Source organism: Tenrec ecaudatus, chromosome 10, assembly GCF_050624435.1.
Source record: "Tenrec ecaudatus isolate mTenEca1 chromosome 10, mTenEca1.hap1, whole genome shotgun sequence".
Taxonomy (NCBI): Eukaryota; Metazoa; Chordata; class Mammalia; order Afrosoricida; family Tenrecidae; genus Tenrec; species Tenrec ecaudatus.
This window is the reverse complement of record NC_134539.1, coordinates 100329025-100355482: the sequence shown is the minus strand read 5'-3', so window position 1 is coordinate 100355482 and position 26458 is coordinate 100329025. Positions and strand designations below refer to the sequence as shown.

General features: G+C 40.8%; 1 protein-coding gene across 1 annotated transcript in view; it reads right to left on the bottom strand.

Moving 5' to 3' along the window:
- Nucleotides 1–26458, bottom strand: part of DNAH9 (dynein axonemal heavy chain 9) — a 419100-nt gene that overhangs the window by 319737 nt on the left and 72905 nt on the right. The window contains exons 16-19 of the mRNA XM_075561068.1: nucleotides 25725–25921; nucleotides 25205–25629; nucleotides 9325–9547; nucleotides 8431–8597 (exon numbers count right to left, since the gene is read on the bottom strand). Coding sequence (XP_075417183.1) covers nucleotides 8431–8597; nucleotides 9325–9547; nucleotides 25205–25629; nucleotides 25725–25921 — 1012 coding nt within the window. The remainder of the gene's footprint in view (nucleotides 1–8430; nucleotides 8598–9324; nucleotides 9548–25204; nucleotides 25630–25724; nucleotides 25922–26458) is intronic.

Genomic DNA, 26458 nt, shown 5'->3' with positions numbered 1-26458 from the left:
ATAAGAACAATTGTGAAGATGGCACAGGGCCGAGCAGTGTTTTGTTCTGTTATACACTGAGCTGCCATGAGTCAGAACTGACTTGCTGGCACCTAACAACAACAACATGAGCTGTTCATAAGGTAGGCTTTCCTAATTTGAGACTTCCTATGTTTCAGAATGAAACACAGAGTTGGAGTTTGCAGAGTTGAGAGAAACACAAATACAAAGAAAAGTGTAGTCATTGAGTTGATGTACAATCATAGTGATCCTATGAGTTTCCAAGGCCGTAAATCCTCCTGGGAACATGCAACCTCATGTTTTCCCATGGAGCATCTGCTAGGTTTGACCCGTGGGCCTTGTGGTTAGCAGTACATTTAACCAACAGTACCACCAGGGCTCCTAGTTGGAAAGGAGCTTAAATCATTTGCAGAGGCGAGACGCTTTCTCCTCTACAAAAAGCAGTGGGGAAAGGCATAGGATGCTAAGAAATGTTCTATACTCGTGGCAAGCAGTCCAGCAAGAGAAAACACCAAGGAGAAACTGGTTTTTCTTTTTATCTTTCATTCCCAAAGTCTAGCTGTGTGCCTGTGTTCCTTTTTGTCACGGCCCTGGTGGCATCGTGGTGATGCATTGGGCTGCAGTTAGAAAGTCCCACCTGCTCCCATATAGATTTAGAGTCTACAAAAACCCATGGATTTACAATGACCCTCTAATGCAGGGCCAGTTCTGCCCTGTCCTATAGGGTCACTATGAGTCTGGCACCTATTCAATGAGTTTTTGGTTTGGAGAGTGAATTGAGCTTCTTGGTGTTATTATAATATTTATAGAACTCAGACAAACTCTGAAAGTCCATATTCTGTTTAACTTATTAATGGACTATAACTCAAGAATAATTTATTAAGTATGCTCTGAGCTATTATAGTATTTGAAGTATACACAGAAGATAATAAATGACCTTGCTAACCATTCCTTCCTTGGCACATATGAACATCCCTAAATCAATACTGGTTCCTCGAATATTTGTAAGGATTGGCCATTTATCAAAGCCTTTTCAAACTTCATCTACCCTGTGGCATCATTTTTGTTTATACTTTTAAAATGTGTGGAATCATATCCTTAGCAGTGTGTAGATATTAGTTAATTTGGCCTAAGTAGTGAAGGGAACTCTAGACATACAGCATATAACCCTCTTACCATTGAAACCCTCTCGTGAAAATTGTCAGGATCTTCATGGACCTGATTAATGTAGCTAATAAACTTGAAGCAGTTCTCCAAGCCCTGGGGGAACAATACAGTCTAAGAACAAGAAAATACTAGGAGGGAAATGGTATACCAAGTCTTTGGGATTGAAATCATAATATAAAAGTATTTTAATTTGAAAGAAAAATGCCTAGTGTCTAGATGAATAAAATTATCATTAAAAGAAATGTAAATGTGGTGATCCTGGAACAATGATGGGCTCAGATCTGACTTCAATGGGCACATGGAGAGAGGACTAAGTGGTTTCGATCAATTCTCTGGAAGCTGGTCATTGCTAATTTTTAAGCTCCGTGCCATGCATGTATAGACAATGAACAGTGACACACTTCCATTTGATGTTTCAAAGATAGCAAAAACTCAATCTGTCGAATCGTACATGTGTGGTGCTTCAAAAACCTCATCCTTTCCATTGTTTGGTTCCTATCTCAGTGACCAGTGGAACAGGGCCAACTTCTACCTACTTGTCCAAACTAAAGGTGAGGAATTATCCTAGACTCTCCCCCTCCTCCATAGGTTGGACCTTGGTGGGTCGGTGGTAGAATTCCCACCTGTCACGGGGAGACTCTGGTTCAGTTCCCAGGCAGTGAATTTCGTGCAGAATTTCTTGCACCATCTATCTGCCATTGGTGAATTGAGTGTTACTATAACGCTGGATAAGGTTCAGTCGAGCTTCCAGATTAAGATGGATTGGAGAGAAAGATCTGGTGATCTATTTATGAAAACCAGCCAGTGAAAATTCTACGAGTCAAAATGGTCCAATCCACAATGGATCCTGGAGACATTTCAAGCCTAGCCAGCATTTTGCTTCATTGGGAATGGGAGCCCCATGAATCAGGATCAATTTGATAGCAGCTGACAGTAACAATTCTTCTACCTTCATCTTTCATTCTTTTAATCAGTTCCCCTACATCTTTCTTACCTCCCGTCTTCTCTCTCCAATATCAGCATCACTGTTTCGGGTCAGGGCTCACTACTTCTTATCAGGGCCATTGTAACTGCTCCCCAGTCAGGCACTTGGCCGTATGTCTGTTTGACTCCATTCTTTCGTCCTCAGTCATGAGAGTAGTGGTATCTACATTATGTTGCTCCCAAGCTCAGATTTCTCAGTGGTTGGTCATGTGATCAGATTAAAAAATGAGACTTTCAAAACCTGTTACATGGACTTATCCATGTCCATTCTTGAATCTCAACTATATATTACTTATATTTCTATCCTTCTGTGCCCCTAGAAGTGAGCAGAAGACAAGCCACATGGATGCAACCAGACCTCTGAAGCCGGAGAATCCACAGAGAGACCCCTGCCAATACTGAGATGCTTACAATATCACTGGACCCAAGACTTTCTATCCACTGGCTTGTGATCATCCTGCATTTGGCTTCATTGCATGTGTTTTGCGAGTCTGAAGAGAACTTTATAGATTGATGTCAAAAATATGGGCTAATATTGGACTTATGTACTTGATCTGGACTGGGCTGGGATGTTTTCTCCATGTTCAATTGCTCTTATATATAAGCCTCTTAAACACATGTGTGTCCATGGATTTGTTTCTCTAGTATACCCAGACTAACACAATGTGCTACATCCTTTGTCTGGAGTATCCTTGTTTTCCACTCATTTTTTCCTATTGTCTAACTCTCACTTGCCATTGGCTCAAGCACCACTTTCTCTAAGAGATGTAGACTGCTTCCCCAGCAGGGATCAGAAATAGCACCCAATGGGGATGTCACACACATTGCCATTGTGTTGATGCCAACTCAGAGTGACCCAATAGGACAGAGTAGAACTGGCCCTGGGGGCTTCCAAGACTGTACTTGTTCAGGGTGTAAAAAGTCTATCTTTCTACTGCAGAGCAAATGATTGGTTTTGGACTGTGACCTTGTAGATAGCATCTCAAAGCTTAACCCACTGTCTCTGAGGCTTGAAGTCTTTATGATGTAGGAATGTGTACCATATTATAATCCTGCCATTTACATCATTTTTTGTTGACTACACAGTTGAGACCACTACCTCATTTTCTCTATTGAAGGACAAATTATGTGGATGAGTCCAATTAATTGAAATAACAAGGTCAACCTGAACTAATGCTACATCTTAGGGTATTGATTAATCTCAGGGATATTCAATGACAAATGTTTTCCACGTCTCTGGCTATCAAAGAGATGACAGATACTGCCCAAACAGATTAGAAGGTCTTTTTTCCCTCACACCTGCTGCACTGGCACTTAGGAAAGTCTTGCTTTCTCTAGGCACATGTTTGACAACATGCAATCACAGATTATCTTTAAAACACTCTCTGAGCAGTTCATAGAGTCTTATTGTTACCCAGAAACTCTAAGGTGTTTGGATTGGGATGATGTGTCATGGAATCACTGCTCAAGTTTAGGACAGGTGTGCTCAAGGTCAGAGAGGTACCAGGAACATAAAACATTTGTTTTCATTCAAGAAGGTAGAATCATTCAGAGCTGGAGAAAGTTCTGAGTATGGTGGATTAGCCAATTATGGTGAACTATGAGATATTCATGCTAGGGATATGCTGGCACATCTTAGATTTGAGAGCTAAAAAAATGAAGCAAAGCTTGTTATGGAAATTAAGAAAATCCAGGCAACCCAGCATCACCCAGGACCTGTCCGACTGCAGGAACCTAAGAAGACTCTCATTTTCTTTGTCTTCCTCAAAGAAAGACAAGCTCACTGGAAACTAAACTCAAGTGATAACAATTCTCCAATCTAAACAAGAGATGTAATGTGAATTCACAGAAGTTTGTACTAGGGCTGGTATTTTAGGCATTTCTAAATGATATAAAAGCATCTGAGAGGGCAAGAATTAAACTAATTTGCCACACGTGGTACCTGTACATGTAGACAACCACACACACACACACAATTAAGAAATGAAACAAACTTATAAGCTGACACCCACTAAAAGAGTCCCCTTCAGCAATAAATCTGTGATTCTGCTCCTGTCTTGATGGTTTTCCTGACAAGGAGAGAAATGTCCTGAAATTGCAGTAACATTTCCTTTGCACACTGTTGTGAGCTCTTATTTTCAAAGCATTCTCTTGCAAACATTCATTTGCATGTCAAATTAACAGATGTGAATTTCAAAAACCCAGTTAAGAGTAGCAATATCTCTACTGCCAGAAGATATCAAGTGCTAAGAAAAAAAGTAAGCTTTAAAAAAATTTTTAATAACATGCACGAAATGTTACTCAAGAGGAGGGGTACTGAATTTCTAAGAAATACACAAATAAGCAGCAGCAAAAGATAGTGTTTTATTTGAAGCTGTCTCAGAAGCCTCTTTGGGAAGTTATTTCTATAAACACATTTGCAATCTCTTTTGAAAGCACCTTGAGAGACTGTTGCTGAAAAACGATTAGTGGAGTAGCTAGCAGTTTTTAACCACTTACCTTGTGGTTTGCAGCCTAACACATAACTCACTAGGCCACCGGGGCTCCTTTCAAAAGGTTTAAATAAATGGAAAGATGCTTCATGTTCATGGATTGGAAGATTTATCACTGTGAAGATAGTAATACTACTCAAAGTAATCTATAGCATCAATGCAATCTTGTTCGAAATTCTAAGTCTTTGTTGTTCTTAAGTGCCATACATTCAGTTCCAACTCATAGCAACCCTGTGTATAGGACAAGGAAACACTGCCCAGTCCTGCATGATCCTCACAATTGTTCTTATGCTGGAACTCATTGTTGCAGTCACTGTGTCAATCCATTTTGTTGAGGGGCTTCCTCCTTTTCTATTCCCCTCTACTATGGACTAGTCTTTCCTAATAACATGTGCAAAGGACGTGAGATACATTCTTACCAACCTTGCTTCTAAGACGCATTCTGGCTGTACTTCCTTCAAGACAGATTTGTTTGTGCTCTTGGCAACCCATGGTACTTTCAATTTTCTTCATTAGTATCATAATTCAAATGCACTGATTCTTCTTCAGTCTTCCTTATATATTGTACAATGAGGTAATTGAAAATGCCACAGCATTGGTCAGGGGCACCTTATTCCTCAAAGTAACATCCATGCCTTTCAACACATTTGAGAGTTCTTGTGCTGTAGGTTTGCCCAATGCAATGTCATTTGCTCTCTTGACTGCTGCTTCCATGAGCACTGATTGTGGATCCTTACTTGCAAATATCCTTGACATTTACAAGAATATTTTCTCTGCTTATAATGATGTTACCAATTGGCCCAGTTGTGAGGACTTTTGTTTTCTTAATAATGAGTTGTAATCTATACGGAAAGCTTCAGTCTTTGATCTCATCACTTTCAGCAAGTGAGGTTGTATCTTGTGCATACTGCAGGTGGCTAATAAGCTTTCCTCGAATCCTGACACTGGATTCTTTTTATATAATCCCATTTCTCTGATTATTTGCTAAGCATACAGATTGAACATGTACGGTGAGGGGAAATAACCCTGACACATACAAACCAAGGGGCATCCTCTTGTTCGGTTTGCACAACTCTTGATCCATGTGCAATTTTCACATGAGCACAATGAAGCGTTCTGGAACTCCTATTCTTCTCAAGGCTATCCATAGTTTGTTATAGTCCGCAGAGTCTAATTGCTTGGAATAGTCAATAAAGTAAATGGTCAACAAGTAAACAGCTTTCTGGTATTCTCTGTTTTCACCCAAGATCCAGCTGACATCAGCAATGGTATCTACTGTTCCATATCCTTTTCTGAGTCTGGCCTGAATTTCTTCCAGCTACTACCACTGTTGGAAAATCTTCAGTAAAATTTTACCTGCATATGATAGTAATGATATAGTTCTATAATTTGTGAATTCTATTAGGTCACCCTTTTTGGAATCTGTCTCTCTCAGTCAGTTTTCCAGGTAGCGATCTTTTAAATTTTGTGGGCTTCCAGTGTTTGATCAGTTTGTTGAAACATTTCAATTAGTGATCCATCAGTTTCTGGGGCCTCGATTCTGCCTAATGACTTCAGTGTAATTTTGACTTCTTCTATTAGTACAATTGTCTCTTGCTTATATTCTGCTTTTTGAAATGGTTGAATGTAGACTAGTTCTTTTTGGCACAGCGACTCAGTGTTAATTCCACCTTATTTTGATGCCTCCTGAGTCATTCAATGTTATGCCTATAGACTCTTTTAGTATTATATACACTGTTACATCTTTTAATCTTACATCTCACAGCTTGAGCTTTTTCTTGAGTTCTTCCGGTTATGCTATGCTCAGTGTTCTTCCTTTTAGTTTTCTAAATCTAAGTCTGCTCATTGCACTTTAATATTTTATCTTGTCTTCTCAAGCTGCCCTTGAGTGTTCCTGTTTAGCACTCTGACTTCATCACTTCTTTTATTTGTCTTAGATACTCTATGATTAAGAGAAAATATCAATATCTTCTGACCTCCACTTTGATCTTTTCTTCCTTTCCTATCTTTCTAATGAACTTTCGCTTTTTTCATTTTCTTGATGTAATCTGCAACACATCAAGTCTTCTGTCATTAGTGTTCAATGTATTACATCTGTTCTTGGGATGTCCTTGAAATTCTGGTGGGGTGCACTCAGGGTTGTATTTTGGTTCTTGTGGGCTCGTTTTAAAATTTTTCAGCTTCAGACTGAACTTGCCTATAAGTAATTGATAGTCTTGTTCCACAGTTGGCTGGGGTGGATGTGACCCATAGAGAGCCTATGCAGGCACCACACCAAGCACTGCCCAATCCTCATGATTTGTCCTGTGCTTAAGCCAATTGTTGCAGCCACAGTGTCAACCTTGAAGGCCTTCTTCTTTCACTGCCCCTCTACTTTACCAAACATGAGGACTTCTCCAAGGACTGGTCCATGCTGACAACATGTCCAAAGTACGTAAGATGAAGTTTCGCCATTCCTGCTGCTAAGGAGTACACTCTGACTGTACCTCCTCCAAGACTGGTAGCATGGCTATTTACATCCCTGACTACACCTTAGCTTACCTAGTAAAGAACGTTTGGACAGTGTATTCCTTTTTCTTATTAAAAGATCATTTTACTGGGGGCTCTCACAACTCTTATAACAACATCAATGGTATCAGGCATATGTGTACATATGTTGCCCTCATTATTTTCTAGACAATTTTAAAAATCATTTTATTAGGGGCTCATACAACTCTTATCACAATCCATACATACATTAATTGTGTAAAGCACATTTGTACATTCATTGCCCTCATCATTCTCAAAACATTTGCTCTCCGTTTAAGCCCCTGGCATCAGCTCCTCATTTCCCCCCTCTCTCCCCATTCCCCTCTCCCTCATGAACCCTTGATAATTTATAAATTATTATTTTGTCATAGCTTACACTGTCTGACATTCTAGACAACTTTCTATTGAGTCATTGGCAACAGCTTTCTCTTTCCCTCCACCCCTCCTCCCACCTTTGTGACTCCTTGATAAATTATAAATCATTATTATTTTCATGTCTTACACTGAATGCTGTCTCCCTTCCCCAGTGTATTCTTTTAAGATCTATGTAGGTGAAATGAAGTTGATAACAGTGACTCAAAACAGCTAGGAAATCTGGAAAGAAGTGGCTGATATTAATGTAGAGGCAGTGTGGAAAAGATAGAGGGACGGGTTCCATAACTTGAAAAACTTAGTCCATGTCATTGGATTGTACATGTAGAAATTGTTGAATTGGTTTATGTTTTGCTGTGTATATTCTCAACAACAGTAAAAATTAAACCAAATTAAAATGATTTTTAAAGCAATCATGGAAAGTATCAGAGTACTACTATGCAGAGATAGAAAACACTCTGAAGCAAGTTCCTCCCCTCAAATTCCTCTTTTTAGTTGAAGAAAATGTCTCCCAAAATTTTATTTTAAAACTAATAGGTTTATCAACCACTTTTAAATTTTAAGAAAAGAACAAGTGTGTCACAAGAGCCTAGTAAAAACCTAGTCATTTTATAACACACAATATTTACCAATTAGAGACACAGCAATTTCTAGAATTTTTTTTTCTACAGGCAGGTCATTCTCACAATGCTTGTCTATCCCCTCGTAGTCATGATAGGATTGTGCCCACATCAGTGTCATGGTCCAACCAAACAGCCTTCTAGGGAGGGAAGGCTGCTAGATGGTCTCTGACTGCTGAAACACAAAGTGGCATAATGTTCTTCAAAGACTACACACCTCCAACGTGAAAAACAAAGGGACTAACAGCGGCCACTCTGGCCCCTACCTGAAGGGAGCTTCTTTGTGGAATTGTTCCCAGAACTGCTGCTGCTCAACATCAAAGGCCGTGCACCTCTGCCGGAGAAGGGTCACTTCATTCGCTTGCAGTGGGGCCACCTGCTGTCGCACCGAGACGGCCATCTTTTTGATAGTATTCCATTTCTCTGGCAGCTCCTGCAGAAGAGGCTTTAGTGTGGTCAGGCTCACACTGTGCTCCCTCTTCCCCACAGACTTGAAGATGAACTGAACTCAGGTGTCTTCATCTACCATAACAGGTCATGTGGTATCAATGTGGTATCATGGGCCCATTTCCTGCAAGCCCCACCTTCCTCAGCTTTTTTACCTCGGTTGCCCACACTCCTGGTTACCTCCTTCCTACCTCTGACTCGACACTAGAAGGGGACCTCGAGAAGTTCATGTAAAATCCCATTATCTTTCTAATTCCACATTCCCGTAATCTTTTTGAAGGCCCCTTGTATTCTTCCACTATCAACACAGTGATCATCTTGCTAATACTAGTGAAGAGCATTTGTTCATTTTTTCTTAGGCCCTATAATTCTTGTGGAGCATTTAACATCACTTAAACGGGGGTTTCCCTCATTAATTAAAAAAAAGTGGATCACTGTTAAGTCTGGGAGTCAGGGAACCAAATGACTCTGTACACATTCCTTCTCTCATCTATATTCAGCATTACATTCTCTCATGATTGACTGAGTTTCCCCAGTGTGCTAGACATTATAGACATGCTACTCACTATCGTTCTGAAACACGTATTTCGAGTCATCACCAAGTCCCCGCTTTTCAATTACTTCAACCCACCACATCTAAAATTTCTGACTCTTTCACACTCCTTTTTTATAGTGAAAAGAAGAAGAAGAAGAAGTTGTTGTTTGGTACTCACCTCCAGTTGCTTATACACTGTTTCAGGCAACTCCTGTTCATAGGTCTTCAACAGCTCAATAGTCTGCTTCAAGGGCTCAAACATCTCATCTGTGCTGCTCTGCCGTTCCTTCAGAGCCAGAAGGTGTCCCGTAATCTCAACCAGACCTTTGAAATCTCCTTTTTCTACATTCATGAGCAAGCCACTCTCACTATTTCTTATGAACACTTCAAGGTCAGCCAAGCTAAGCAAAACAAACAGAATATGAGGAGGCCTCCTTCTCTCACTCCTGAAAAGGAACTCTCTCCCTGCCCCCCAAATAATAGTGTTTATTATTATAAGTATTTATATTACTATACATGTTATTATTATAAATAAAATTGAAATGGACTTGGAGGCTTAAATGAAAAACAATTCATCTCAAACAAGCAAACAAAAGTTATTATTATGAAAAACTTAACATATACCAAGAACTTTGCTAACTATTTTACATCTACTACACTCATATATTAGACAGTACACATCAGTTCCTGAGAAAAGATATCATGCTTGGTAAAGGATCAACCAAAAAGAGGAAGACCACCAAGGAGGTGGACTGACACAGTGGTTGCAACAATGAATTCAAACATAGCACATTTGGGTTTGAACTTGACACTTAGTTCTGAACTGTGACTGGGGCCATCATTTAATGACTTGGGGCCTTATATCCTCACCTGTAAATTTAAAACAATAATCTCTGTTTCACTAGTTATTGTGAGAGTTAAATGTGACTCATTCTTTGATTAAATATACAGAGAGAGCATCTTTGGGCTGCTGACTACAAGGTCAATGGTTCAAAGCCAACAGCCACACCATGTTAGAAAATAAGGGTATGTGCTCCCATAAACATTGATAGTCTCCAAATTCTATTGCTACATTCTTAGGTATGTAGCAACTGGGATCTTAAATGCTTATAAGCAACCATCCAAGGTGCAGCTATTGGTTATTCTCCAATCAGGGGTGGGGGGGAGTAATGTAAATTAAAGAGGTGTGGATTAATTAATCCAAAAGGCTAATGAAACATATCAAAAATGAGTCTCTATAACCCTGACACCAGAGGAACTAGGTCATGCCGAGTCACTCCTGGAGTTATTCTGAAAAGAATCACATTGCAAGGTCCTGGACAGAATGGGAGCAACATGTGCAACAAAACTCAAAGTCGTAAATGAGACCCTGTTTGCTGATGGGAAAGAGATAGGTAAACTCCCAAGACTGTGGCCCTTCAGGTCTGGAACTGAAGTCACATTGGTCTATGTATGCAATGTCCAAGGTCAGAGATTGATGACTGAAAGAGGAATGAAAGCAGGAAACACATGGAACTGGCACAGTGGGCACATTAAGGAGATTGCAGCAGGTGACTTGAAACAAGATGTGTATGAATGGTTGAGTGTAAAATTGATGCTTCGGCTCTGCAAACCTTTACCTCACTATACAAAGTTAAAAATAAAAAGAGTTACCACCTCAGAAACCCTACGTAGTTTCGCTCTGAGGTGGACTGGCCTCAATGACAGTGGGTTTGGTTTGTTCCTGAGTCTTAGCATGCTTCAAAGTCCTGGAGATAGAATGGTAAGATAAACAAAGACTCCACTCATTAGCTTTTCTAGTAGGAAAGAGGAATACTAAAGAAAACCATTTCAAGTAATAATAAGCACTACAAAAATAAATAAGAATAAGGGGATAGAGAGCGTTAGGATGAGAGTGGTCAGGGAAGGCATCTCTGTGGAGTTGACATTTGGAGAGAACTTCAATAAAGTGAAGGAGTGAGTAATGGAGTACTCTAGGTAGAAGAAGCGGCAAGTGAAAAGGACCTGAGGCTGAGCACCCTGTAGTTTAAATTTATACTTAAAGGCCTAGAAAAGATGAGTCCCGAAAAGAAACTGCTAGCAACTGATTGTGTCTACCAGAAACTATACTCAACACTAACCCCTGGTACCTGTGAACGTGGTTGTTTCAAGAATTAAGGTCTTTGAAGATGATAAGAGTCAGTTGAACCTAAAGCCATAATCAAGTAAGGTAAATCCCAACCTGTATTGTCCTCATCAAAGAGAAGAAGATGCACAGACCCAGCAAGCCAGAGGAAGGTATCACGCCACACAGCAGTTTCAAGCCAAGGAACATTGGAAACTACAGGAGCTAGACGAGAGGCATGAAACAGATTTTCCTTCAAGTGGAAGCAACATGACTACCACCTTAATTTGGACTTCCACTCTCCAGAACCATGAGCCTATTTATTTCTTTTCAGATAAGCTACCTGTCCTTATTTTGGTATCTTGTAACAACAGTCCTGGGAAAGTGAGTAATACAGACACAAGGAAGACCTGCCTAATGAGACGGAAGGGAAACAAGGGGAGAGAAATATCGTGAAACCCAACGGAAGGAGGGAGTGACCAAACGTGACAAATACCACCAAGAATTACAGGAAGATAAGCCAAACCCCAATCCCACTGCCATCAACTGGATTCCAACTCACATCCTACTGGACAGGACAGGATTTCTCCTGTGGCTTTCTGAGACTGTAAATCTTTATGGGAGTAGAAAGCCTTGCTTATCTCCCATGGAGTGGCTAGTGGTTTCAAACTGTTCACCTGAGGTTAGCAGTCTGACAAGTAACAACTACTGTATTCAATTGTATTCAAAATTATATGGAAATGTTTCATGATCTTGACAAGAAGATTTCAGTGGAGTGGTGTACTAGAAGCCTGACAGGAGAGCAAGATAGAGAATGCTGGAGTTCTGCTTCTAGCTGCATGGCCCCTCTGACCGGTAGATGAGAAGAAAAATAATGCACCACTATGCTAGCATGAAATTACAGAATTTCCAGAGTCTGGAAATATAATGAAAGCAAGAACCTGAGGAACAAAAGAGATCCAAAGCTCATTTCTAAAAGGTAGCTTCAACAAAATCCTGGGGACTTTGACCTTCAATTTTGACTGCGTAATGGAATGTAGGTGACAGGTAAGCCTAAACCATATACCTGATGAGGTGTCCAATTGAATACTGCATGCAATTTTGGGTCAGCCAAAACCTACAACCTACAGCTAGTTAGTCAAATCTGACTCATAGTGGCATTATTTAGGGTTTCCAGGACCATAAATCTTTACAGGAGCAGACAGCCTCAATGTTCTCCTGTGGAGCAGCTGGTGGGCTTGAACTGATGACCTTGTAGTTAGCAGTCCAGTGTCTAACCCACAGAATTATCAGGGCTCCTTTGGAACACCATACAGATAAGTACATGATAAGTACATGGCACAGAAGGGACGGCATGTCACCTTGCCTGTCTTGACCTTGGCACTGGATGAACTACTCTGGGTTGAAGTCTAAGTGGTCTGGGATTGGTATATTTCTTCAAAGACTAGCAGGAAAATATCACAAATCTTTTCTGGAGTCACATGATGTCTAGAATATATTCCTCAAAGGATTCCCATAAGTAAAACTCCAAGTAATATAACTATACAATGAAAATGACAAAACACACATCACAACCTCTGAAGTGAGTGCCATCCGAAACAAACAGACAAAAACAGACGACTTCAGATATTGGAGTAAACTAGCTATATTTGAAACAGTTCATGGACAAAAGAGCCCATGGCTAGGTTCCTTCCTCATTATTCCTGTCCCACACAGAAGTGTAAGGGCCTGTTCTGCCATTGCTAGAAAACCACCTCAAACCTAACTAAGAAACACTTTCACCTGCGCACAGCATGTCAGTGAGTTTAGAGAGGCAAACCTCAGAAGCCCAAAGAAGCTCTTCTCATCTTAACGGTCATCACTACCATTTTCCTCCAGCTTATGCTTTCAGTCCAAACATAAATTCAGAGTCAGGAACGGAGTCATTTTAAGAGGCTTCCCAAGTTACCCAGAATCAGTGATCGTGCACGGGCTGTATGGAATAGTGGATGCAGAGAAGTGATGGAAACGGTTAAAGTTGTTAACATTAAAAAAGGATGGCCTGGGACCACATCACTGCAGAGAAGCACAGAGAAGACACTCAATGTGCGCTCAGCAGTGCAAAATTCACCACCCTGTGCTAAGCTAATGGGCACTCAGGGGAGAAAGAAACAATAATATTTGTAGGCCTATACTTCAGCCTTAATATTCACTGCCATAGAGTTGATGTCAACTCATAGTGGCCCTGAAGGACGGAGCAGCATGGGCCCCTGTGTGTTCTGAGATTCTAACTGTTCATGAGAGTAGAAAGGCCCATCTTTCTCCTGTCCTGCAGATATGGTGTGAATGAAGCAACCATTTAAGTTGACAATCAAAACAATTTAACATCATCCTTAAATAAACCCATTCCAAGCTTTTAAAAGCAAATAAAACAGAAGTCTTAAAGTTTGAACACAAAATAAGAGCATGAAACCTGGCAGGTCAATCGGTAAAATAACCAAAAGGCTAGATCTAGAAATGAAAAGTGCATTTAAAATGTAAAGCTTAATCAAGTGAGTTAGACAAGAGCTGAAAAGGAGAATTCAAATGTTAATACATTTCAAACTGCTGAGCAAAGATACAAAAACAATGAAAAGTTGTTGGAACCTAGAGGACAGTGAGATCTTAAGTCAGAGTGTCAGGTAACACTTGAAGATGTCATGGCTGGGGATTTTTCTGAATGGATGTAAGAAAAATAAGACTCAGAAAGTTCTCACATAGGAAGAAAGACAGCCAGGAACTGGACAATGAAACGATGCCACCTGGATCATCTGCCTTCTGTGCTATGAGGCTGGGAGAACGCTCGCTAGCATAAGGCAACAAAAGTGGAACAAGCAAAAGGAAACAAAGCTTTCAACCCTAAAACAGACAAGAAAGGATGGGGGTGGGGCGCACTGGTAGGAAAAGGAGAACCAAAGAAGATGTATAATAAAAAGGCCTAAATAAATCCAGAATAATATAATAAATATTCCTGAATGAAACACTTCAGAAAAGGAATATACTGTTAAATTGGATAGAAAAATATGCAGTTCCAGGTTGATTATAAAACTTTTAAATATAAGAACACAGAAAGGTTGATGTTAAAGGATTGAAAAAACACAATAGGCAAATACCATACAAAAGAAAAATGATCTAGCTCTATTAATTTAAGAGAAAATCACTTTACTAGAAGAAATATAATTAGCAATAAAATCATCGTAGACTTTTAACATTTGTCTCAAATGTGTAATTTTCCAGGAAGATATTAACAGTCAAACTCTATACCCATTATAACATTAAAATATATGAAACAAAAGTGGCTGTACCGAAGCAGACCACCACATCTTTCTCTTACAGAATGAGGTTGGGTTCAAAATGCAAAGATTTCAGTTAGCAGCCAAGTGGTTTCACCATTCATTGGGCCACAAGACCCCACTTAGATGGCTCAATAGGAAATTGAAATCAAACTCCTAAGGATCAGAGAATTTCACTCTTACACCAAGTCTTCCACAGAATACACAAGAAAGGTTCCCCACTGACTTTGATAAGTTGGGTTGACTAAAGAAACAAATTCAGGGACATTCATAGATGTATGAGGGAGAAATTTATATCAAGAAGCTGCATATATCAGGAAAACATCCCAGCCCAGCCCAACTCAAGTCCATAAGTGTGATACTAGTCCACAAGTCCCTCTTCAGACTCATGCAGCCACATGCAATGATGCAGAATGCAAGAATCACAGATGTAATGTCCTGTGTGTCCAATGGCACTGGACACATCTCCAGGTCTCTCACAGGTCTCCCCAAGGCCTCCACATGAAGGTGAAGGCAGAGAGAGGCCCACTCCAAAGAGCCACTTATCTCAGTGGTACCTCCGAATGGAATAGGTCATCAAGCTTCGACCTGACTGACAGGTTAAACTCCACTCATATCTTTTTATGGGTGCCATGTTACAACCAAAAAAAAAAAAAAAACCTATCACACAGACTTAACTTGTGAAGGTAGCAAAACCAAAATTTTATAAGAGAGGAAAACTGAAGATCAGTCTCAATTACAGATGCAGCAATGCTAAACAACATATTTGAAGCGAAATCAACCAACATGTATACAGGCAAAGATAATACTTTATGCTGTAAATACCAGTAATGCTAAGTATGCTTGATATTATAAATCAAATGATAGATTTACCACTTTAACATCTTGAGGTTGAAAATATAGCAATTAGTGTAATAGGGGTAGAAAAAACCTTGAAAAAATTATACTAGATTAACAGGGAATCATATTAGCAACATTAAGAATAGAAGGGAACTTCATTAGTCAGATAAACAGCATATTTTAAAAAACGTACAATAAAGTTTATACTTAGTAGTGAAATGCTGAAAGCATTGCCACCCTTTAAGAATATACGGATGTGCTTTATACAATTGATGTATGTATATGCATGGATTGTGATAAGAGTTGTATGAGCCCCTAATAAAATGTTTAAAAAAATAAATAAGCCATTGAAAAAAAAGAGAAAAAGCTGAAAAAAAAAAAGATTAGAAACAAAACAAGAATTCCTGTCGTCATTGGGCCTCTTCAATATCATGGAAGTCCTAGCTAATGTGGTGAGGTAAGCAAAAGAAATAAAATCACCACAAATTATAGATGATGAGTACTGACATAGAAAACCCAAAAGCATATCCTAGTAAATTACTAGAATTAAAAGGTTAATATATCATGGGTGTGGCTATAAGATCAATATACAAAAATCACTTTCATTTTCCAAGAAAATGTTAATTTAAGGTATAATTTATGCCATAATAAATGATAAGTAACAAGTTCATGGATAAGACTATCCAAAACCACAAATATAGCAGTCTTCCCCAATTGATCTTTAGCCACTGCACATATAAGCAAGATCACAGAGTATGCTTTTCACTGTTTCAAGTTGATTTTGAAATTTATATGTTCTACAATTCAACAACGGAAAGGCAAACAGTCCAATTGAAACGTGGCAAAAGACTTGAATGTACATTTCTTCAAAAGAAGATATTCAAATTGCCAACAAGCACATGAAAAGATGCTCACTATCTTTACCCCAACCCACTGCCATCTAACAGACTCCAACTAAGAGCAATCCTGTAGGACAGAGTGGAACGCTGGTGGCATAATGGCTTACACATTGTGATAGTTAAGGTTTATTGTGCCAACTGTCTGATAAACACATGTGGGATTAACTGAAAGGCAGAGAGATAAAAGGCTCCGTGAGCCTTGCCTTTCAAGTTCTCTTGTCTTTTGCTCTCTGATGGTTGCACCAGTGTGCGGGTGTCTTAGCTAGTTCTCTGCCTCAGCTGGCAAGGATAACTTCCTGCGAGACATCCCTAAGGAGAAGCCACATGGACTTATCCTGATGCAGCCCTGGGTGCTGGAGAAGCAGCGTCGAGACCCCTGCCAGCACTGGGATGCTTATACCGCCACTGAATTTGAAGATTTTCTACCCACTGGTCTGTGATCCTCCTTCATTTGGCATCATTCTGTGTGTTTTGTGAGTTTGAGGAGGACTTTGTAGATCAGTGTCAGACATATGGGCTAAGTCGGATTTATGGGCTTGGACTGGACTGGGTTGGGATGCTTTCTGAATGTACACTTACCCTTTATATAAAACTAACTATCTCTCTCTCTCTCTCTTTCTCTCTCTCTCTCTCTCTCTCTCTCTCTCTCTCTCTCTCTCTCTCTCTCTCTCTCTCTCTCTCTCTCTCTCTCTCTCTCTCTCTCTCGCTTTTCACTGTGCAACCCGCTTCAATGCCTGAAGCCCATGAGTTTATCCAGACTAACACACACATTAAGCTGCTAACTACAAGGTCAGGAGTTGGAAGCCAGAATCAGCGGAACAGGAGAAAGATGAGGCTTCTTACTCCTGTAAAAAGTTACAGTTTCATAAACCCACTGTGTCCTCTAGACTCGATATGAGTTGAAATCGACTCAGTGGCAGTGAGTATAGGACAGATTAGAATTGCCCCTAGGGGTTTCTTAGGCTGAAAATATTTACTACACTAGAAAGTCTCATTTTTCTTCAAAGGAGCTATTATTTTTTAACCATCCCAATGTATAATGAACTATGCCACCAGGACTCTTCACTATCATTAGAGTAAGCAAATCGAACCACAATGAGGTCACTTCACAACCACTAACAAACACAAACTCACAAACACACTACCAAAGCCTCAATGCTGACTCACAGCAACCCTACAGGACAAGACAGAACAGCCCTTGTGGGTTTCAGAGACTGTAACTCTTCACAGAAATAGAAAGCCCCATCTTTCTCCTGTGGAGTGGCTGGTGGTGTTGAGGTGCTGACCTTGAGGAAAGCAATCTGACACATAACAACTGAGCCAGCAGGGTTCCTTCACAACCACTAGGTGGGCTATTATTAAAAAAGAAAAGAAAGGAAGTGTTGGCAAGGATGAGGACAAATTAGAATCATTGTGATTTGCTAAGGGGACTATAAAATGATGTCGCCACTGAAGAAATCCTTTGGCAGTTTCTCAACAAGTGAAACGGAGAATTAATCTATGACGCACCAATTCCACTGCTAGGTCTACATGCCTGGAAGACTGAAGCAGGGATGAAGGCAAGGCCTGTGTGCCGATAACCTCTGTGGCATTATTCCCAATCAACCAAAGCTGAGAACAATCTGAGTGTCCATTAATAGATGAATGAACAAACAAAATGTGGCATTTCCATACAGTGGCATATTATTCAACCACTAAGAGAAATGATGCTCAGATCTATACTATGACATGGATGAACCTTGAAAATATTAGCTAAGTGAATTAAGTCAGGCACAAAAGGTTAAAATACTTCATATAAGCAAGTGCACAGAGACCAAAGTTTATAAGATTTGTGGTTATTGGGGGTTTGTGAGGTGGGGGGAGGAGGCATTATTGTATTAGAGGTACTGTTTCTCTTTGGGGGTGATGAAAATTTGTGGATAGCATTGAGGGTTTCAGAATATTGTACATGCAATTAATACTATTGAATCATATACTTAAAGTGATTACAATGACTATATATATCATACACACATACATATACATATGGGGACTTCAAAAAGTTCATGGAAAAAAGAATGAAAATATTAGAATTTTTCCATGAACCACTTGAAGCCCCTTTGTGTGTGTACAATATAGATATATATTCAATTTCCCCTCAGTATCTACAGGGGATTGCTTTGGTTTTAAGATCCTAAAGCTATCCAAACCTGCATATGCTCCATTCCCTTCTATAACATGACTTAGCATTTGAATATAATCTAAACACAGCGTCTCATCTAAGTGAAATCATTTCTGGATTACTTTAATACCTAGTACAATGCACATGCTATATAAATAGCACTTTACCCTCTCTCTTTTCCTTTGTAGAATTACTGTGACCACTTAATTGTTTCCCACACCTCCACCCCCAAATTATAATCAATCCATGATTAATTGAATAAGTGCCCAGCCCAGAGAAAGAGGGCTGACTACATAAATATATATATTTCCATGCATATATAAAGGTTTCTAATATTTGTAGAGACACATTTTTTACTTACCCCTCATATAAAACCTTATATATGTATATACATATATTACTTTTATCATCTTTTATTTATATTGTACATTCACACACATATGATACATATATTAAAAGATATTTTCAATCACTTCATATAAAAAGGTTTTCAGTTGCCTCATATACATGTGAAAAAAAGTATAAGAAAATTCAATACACTTGAATTCTGATGTTGGCAAGGAAAATAATTGAAAATACTCAAAGAACAAATGATCTGTCTTGAAAGAAGTGGAGCCAGATATTCCCCAGAAGTAAGGATGATGAGAACTCATGTCATCCACTTTGGATACTTTATTAGGAGACACCAGTCCCTGGAAAAAGGCATCACGCTTGGTGAAATGGAGGGCCAGCAAAAAAAGAGAAAGTCTCCCAATGAGAGGGACTGACCCATGGCTGCAATCGTGAGCTCAAATATAATAGTTGTGTCAATTGTCCAGACAGGAACATGTTTCATTTTGTTCTACATGGGTCTCTATGAGCTGGAGCCAACTCAATGCAAAATCTGAAGCTAATGTTTTTCAACATGTCTTCTATCTAGTCTACATACATCTGAAAGATACATACATCTCTCTATTCCTTCCACAAACAATTCTCTTCTCTTCAATTCAAAATGGCAATTTTGGCATCCCTGAGGGACTTAAATTGTGTTCTTTTCAATATTCTTTGAGTTTTAGGTACAAAAAAGGTCTAAAGCGATGGTCAGGGCTAAAAGGTGGCCAGGGTGGGGATCATCATTGAGAGTCTCATAGTACAGCCCTTGTACCTTGGAAGAACTAGCAGGCTCATAGGGGGAAAGTCTTCGGTGAAACTTTCTAGGCTTTGTTCTCATCAATGCAGTTTTCAAATCTTGATCAAGGGCCATGTAACCAAGAGAAATTACTGAAATGAAGGCTGAACATGATAGTGGGAAAGGGGAAACTAAAAGGAAATAGAGGAAAGAACTAAGAGGCAAAGGGCATTTATAGAGGTCTAAATACTGGCATGTACATATATAAATATATTTATATATGATGATGGGGAAATATATTTATGTACATATATTTATAGATTTAGTATTAAGGTAGCAAATGGACATTGGGCCTCTAGTCAAGTACTCCTTCAACACAAGAACACATTGTTCTATTAACCTGGCATTCCATGATGCTCACCTTCCTGACATAATCACTGAAGACAAAATGGGTGCATAAGCAAATGTGGTAAAGAAAGCTCATGGTGTCCGGCTATCAAAAGATATAGCATCTGGGGTCTTAAAGGCTTGCAGGCAACCCAGCAGCCATCTAGCTCAGAAGCAACAAAGCCCACATGGAAGAAGTACACCAACCTGTGTGACCACTAGGTGTAGAAGGGAGCAGGTATCAGGCGTCAAAGAACAAAAAATCATATCATTGTCAATAAGGGGGAGTGTGGAGTGGAAACCTAAAGCCCATCTGTAGGAAACTGGACATCCACTTATGAAAGGGTCTTGGGGAGGAGATGAGCCAGTAAGGGTGCAGTATAACACTGATGAAAGATACAACTTTCCTCTAGCTTTCTAATGCTTCCTCCCGCCAACTATCATGACCCCAATTCTACCTTATAAATCTGTCTAGACTAGAGAATGTACACTGGTACAGATAAGAGCTGGAAACACAGGTAATCCAGGAGAGATAAACCCCTCAGGACCAATAATGAGGGCAGAGATACCAGGAGGGAAAAGGAAAGGTGGGGGGATAGTGTGAGGAACAACCACAATGATCTACATATAATACCCTCCCTAGGGGACTGACAACAGGAACGTGGGTGAAGGGAGACATTGAACAGTGTAATACATGAAAAAAATTATAAATTATCAAGGGTGAGGGAGGGAGGGAAAGTGGCGGAGGAATGGGGCAAATGAGCTGATATCAAGGGATCAAGTAGAAAGCAAATGTTTTGAGAATGATGATGCCAACAAATGTACAAATGTGTTTGACACAATGGTTGGATGGATGGATTGTGATAAGAGTTGTACGAGCCCCCAATTAAATGATTTAAAATAAAATAAAAGACACTGAGGATATAAATATATTTTTTTCTTAAAGACTTTTTCTTAATAAGTCTTGTGATCACCCTCTGTCCTTTGAGAAATATCTCTCAAGATAACACTTCTCAACTTCAGAAGCCACTGTTTTGATTGGACATTTTCTTTGGAAGGCTCTCTAAACCGACTACAATCAGTGTGTTACTGAAAGAATGTGATTTCAGCCATTCACCGAGTACAGAGACATAAACACATGTTATTTTGAAAAGTCTCATGCATGTATGAACTGGAACCCGAACAACAATTATTTTATACACACACACATATATGATCCATGAATGTTACATTGATTCCAATGCATAACAACCTCATGTGCTTCACACTAGAACTACAATACAAAGGTTCTCTTGTTTGTAATCCTATGGAAGCAGATCACAAGAGTGAGAAAAAAACTTTAGTGATGAACAGGGTGAATCAACCAGTTATCTTTTTGTTTGGAATCTGAGACTATTTGAGTAACTCAGATGTGTCTGTGTGTGTGCATGTGCGTGTGTGTGTGTGTGCATAAAAAGGATTTTATTAGGGGTTACTTCTGCCAGAAAAATAGAGGGCTTTATCAGGTGTGAGTGAGTTTGTAATGGGAGTTTAAAATATAGACACCATTCTTTTTTCTAAAAGCTGGGTGGTGCAAGTGCAAGTATTGATTTAATATTATTTCCTGAATATTATTCTCTGTGTGCATTTTCTGTTTCATAATTTTTTCCTGTTTTTGAAGATAGAATGGAAGGTGAACAGGTGAAGAAGACAAGTAGAGAGACATCCTTGGAGGAATTTCCCAGGAAAGGCAAGCACAAAAAAGCAGTCTTGTGGAAGCTTTGTGGGGACATGCCCTTTCTCAATTGGCATATATTATAACACGATAGTTCATGCACAAAGAAAAAGAACTGATGATGTCAAAATCAGGAAATATTGAAGGAGGTATGTCCTTGAGTTGCTAAGAGAACAGAGGTTCTAGAAGTAAGAAGAGCTCACCCAGGGCCCGTGGTAAGGGTAGCTGAGTACATGTTTTCAAATGTGGCAGAATGGCAGGCCAGTGGGTCACAAGGTGGTGAAGTCTTTTGTGACTGCTTCTAATTTCTCAGTGAAATAAGAAGCAAAGTCACAAGGAAAGAGAGGGCACTTGACGTCTGAGGTGAGAGAGGAAATAGGAGTCAGGGAAATGTGGAAATTGTCTAGAAAACTTGCGGATGTTATCAGAAGCCTCAAGGTCCTACTTGAACTTTATATTCATAAATCTAAAGTGAGGCTGGTCAGAAGAATGCTTTGTTTTCCCTTCATCGGAGATGAGCTGCTCAGCTGCACGCACAGGATCCTGAGTTAAACAGAGTTCGGGTTTTCCAAGGTGGAAACCGGCAGGAATGAGGGGTCAGAGAGAGACCCTAAGAAGGCAGTGGAGGTGATGAGCAGGAAATCCTGCTGGGTCTGAACTACTGGGCAAGCAGGTTGCAAAACAGCGAAGCTAGAAAGATACCAGGTGATTGCTAAATAATTAAAGCTTAAACCTCAGATTTCGAAGAGAGAGAGCTACTACTTGGACCTCTGCTGCCTGGCAGGTCATCCTCCAAGGCCAACAAAGGGTCAAAAGTCACTGAGTCATTGAGGAGTGTGCCCCACCCCCTGCCTGAGAAATCCCTATTAAAGGGCTTCCCTCTCATGAGACCTTGACTAGTTCTCTCTCTCTCTCTCTCTCTCTCTCTCTCTCTCTCTCTCTCTCTCTCTCTCTCTCTCTCTCTCTCTCTCTCTCTCTCTCTCTCTGCAGAGGAACAAAGAAGCCTTGGCATGAATGCTCTCTATATGTGGGGCCTGGCTCGGGAGGAGCCTATGGAGAGAGAGACTGGAAGAGGGGCGGTGTCAGATGGTGCAAAATTCCTCTTCGGCTTTTGAATTAGGAATAACTTTGGACACAGCACAACAGTAGACAGGATGGTACAAGTAATAAATGATATCCAGCCCTGACCAGCAGCAACGCACGAACCATCCTAATCCTAGTTCAGATGTATGTGGTATCTTACCACTACAGAACTTTAAGGGGTTCTTTTGGAGATTTCCCCAATGCAATTTGTGTTTGCTGTGATTAGGGTAGAGTTGAAGAGACAGTGGCCTTGCCATTATCAATTAGGCCCTCATGGAGGTGGGGTGCCTATTTAAAGACGGTCCCTAGGCAAGTGTTGCTTTCACTCTCCCTGCTTTTTCTTATAATACAGAGTCGCACTGCCCTAGGTCCCAAGGCTGCAAATCTATATCAAAGCCGAGTACCACAGCTTTCTCTCAAGCAGCTGTGGGGATCAGACGCACACCTTTGGGTTAGCAGACATGCACTTGGCCACTGTCTCACCAGGGCTCCTCAACGGATCTAAGCATCTTTTCATGTTCTCTAAATCCTTTACCATGTCTCCTTTGGTGATTAGGACACATGCCTGCTTTTTAACACACTTTAAAATTAGCAATAATTTCCTTAATGTTGTTACATGTCTATCAGATGTTCAAAAGAAAGAAAGAAGTCAAATAAATTATATAGTTCATTGTGTAAATGTGCTGAAAGAGACCTTCAGGTTCTAAAAAGGTAAGATGTCATTTGGATGACTAAGGTGCCCCTGACGTAAACCCTGGTCTTTTCAAACACTAAATATGCTGCATGATGACAAGGGAAGATGGAGGCAGCATGGGCGCATGTGACCTGTTGTGTTGGCAAAGAATACTAATCATGCCATGGGCTTCCAAAAGAACAAGTGAATCCTTCTTAGAAGAATGTTCCTGAGAAATGAGGATGATAGCTGACACCAAGGAGTTCAAGAATGAAGGAAATGCTTTGGAACTGATTTTAGTAGCAAGTGTACAACACTGCTTGATATGATGGAACTATGGAATGGGAGGACGTCTGTATTAGCTCCTGACAAAATGGCTTGGGGTGAAAAAAAAATGAGGATGGTGGGACTTCATGTGGCTGTATTAAATAACTCATTCAGAGCCACCAATGCCAGAAATGGATATCATGTTTGGTGAAGGGTCAGCAAACGCAAAGGGGACTCTCTGTGAGATGGGCTAACGTTCAGTTTTGGTTTCTTCTGATATCCACTAAGTTGCCATAAGTTGGAGCTGAATGGATGTCAATGAAAAGAAGTAATTTTGTTCTTATTGTTTCTGCGTTCTCTAATCCTCAATGAAATGCTCTCCCAAAATGTAACAAAAGAGGAGGTTTATTAAAACACTGACTAATAAAGCCGGAAGGCTGCTCCGAGGAATCTAATAGGATCAACTTCTTTTTGAGGTAAAGGAACAGGAGGCCAAGGGCAAGAACTCAGTGTACTGATTGTTCAACTCGGTGTACTGATTGTGTGCTCACTGCATCACAATGCTACGTCCTCTGAAACGTTACCTGATTATGCCCGTTCTGCTGCTGCCACTACACCCTCATGCTTTTGGAGAACCAGAGCTAATGATGGAGGAGTTCACAGAGCATCTGTCCCCCAGTCTTGTCCTGGGTTCTCCAAGAGAGGGAAAACTTCACCTTTACAAAGTCTGTTGGAGCTTATGCCGAGGGAGAAAAATCCTTGACGTAGCAGTCCCTGGGTGCTCACAACCCTGGAGCCCTGAGCCCTGCAGCTACAGCACTAAGGAAGGCCGGCACTGAAGTCAGGAGGGCCCAGGGAGGCCACACGGCAACACCAGGTGCCACACCAAAAGTTCAGTTATGAATGGAGAGAGGATGACTCTGGATTCTGGGCCAGCCCCAGAACCACAGATTCTGATGGGGGTTAATTTGCTGGGAAGTGACTGGGGAATGCTGAGCACCTTGATTAGTCCCAATGATTCGCTGACACAAGAGCCTTGTGCTGGGCTATCTAGTCTCAGTCAACACCTGAATAAACAGAATTTTGGATTCAGCCTGCCATCTGGCTAGACTGGCACCAACAGGTAGTCCAGAGGGTGGGGACTGGGACTTGGTGACTTAGCTGGCAAATCTGAGACAAATACAAATTTAAGATATCCTTCTGTTTCTCGGGCTGAAAGAGATGCCACAGTTAGAAGTTTTGAAGGGAGGATGGATCTGCTGTGATTGTATCCGGCATTATATTTCTGAGTGTCTTTCACACACTAGGCACTCAGGGGAAAATAAAACACGGAGATGCCCGCAAAGGAAAGGACAGGATGAAAGCTGGCAGTGGTGTTGAAAAGCATGGAAACTCGAAGGTATTTTAACTTAATCAATTTACCCATGGGGAGGGGTGGGAGTACGAGGGAGATGAAAGCTTGGTGTTTGCACCAGTCTGGGAAGCTATTAGAGTTAGAACGAGGACCTTACCTGTTAGTGACCGAGTCGACAAGGTGCTGTTTGAACATGAGGCTCCATCTCTTGACAATGTTCAACAGTGACGCTTTAAAGGGCCGCACGTCAACCTTCATCCAGCTGTCGAAGACTCTGACGGGCTCCAGCTTGCAGACCTCTTCGTAGAGTTTCTCATAGAGGTCTATCTGGATTTTGAACTGAGGGAGGAGGGGAGGGTTCTCTGGGATGCCATCCTCTATCTGGGCTTCAATTTCATCAGGTGTGAGGACATGGCCATACAACAGAAACTGACTCAGGACCTCCTTCCGGTCCTCCACAAAGAGGTAGGCGTACTGGCTGAAGGAGTTTCGGTAGCCACAGCAGAGAGCCATCATGTTCTGGACCCTCTCCATGAGCATGCTCCTCAGGCTTGCCAGCTCAGCTTTGCCCTCCATATCAACCTGGTGGGGTAAGAGGACAGCGAGTGGGATTACACCTGTATTTGGCATGGAGGTCCCGAGCCTGTAGGTGGGAAGAAAGGTGGGGGAGCCAGTACCTGATAGTGAGGAGCGTGCTTTTGTGGAGAGAGGCGTGGCACCAGAGAGGAGATCCTAAAAATGTTCATGAGAAGGTCCTCAACAAGGTCATAAAAGCCTCCTTTCACCCCCGACTCCAGCGAGGGGCAGAAAACTAATTCTGGGGGAGCTAAGCTCAGTTGTGTTTCAAATATTGGGGTGGTTCCAGCCTTGTTTTCTGAAAAGCAAGTAAAAAGAACCAGGACAAAGGAGAATAGGCAAAAGAGGCAAAGTGAAATATTGTGGTAAAAGCACCCGGAGAAATTCTTTCCCTGAACTAAGCTCTTTGGGTACAGGAAAGTAGACCTACAACATTTCCTGACACCCAAGAAAAGGCAAGGGTTCCTGTCTTGTTTGCTTCTCAGTCGAGGTACTACTGACATTTTAGGTAAGGCAACGTTTGTGCGCGAACTGGGTATTGTAGCAACTGTATTCTCCCTGTCCTAAGAACCCAGGTCCCTGACCCTGAGCAACCCCGCCAGTCCCTTTCCACACTCCCAAATGGCAGCTGGGAGTAAAACAACTTCTGGCTGAGAAGAGGTTACTTTTGAAAGCCAGTTTTTCAGGACCAACTGAAGGCTTCCTAAGTGCAAACCATGCAAATCCACGGGCAAGCACTAAGTGAATGGGGGCATGCTGCAATAGTGGCCCCCAAACACTGCTAGGAGGTGGACGCGGATGTAGAGTGACCCAATAAGGCACTGGCTTACAGGGT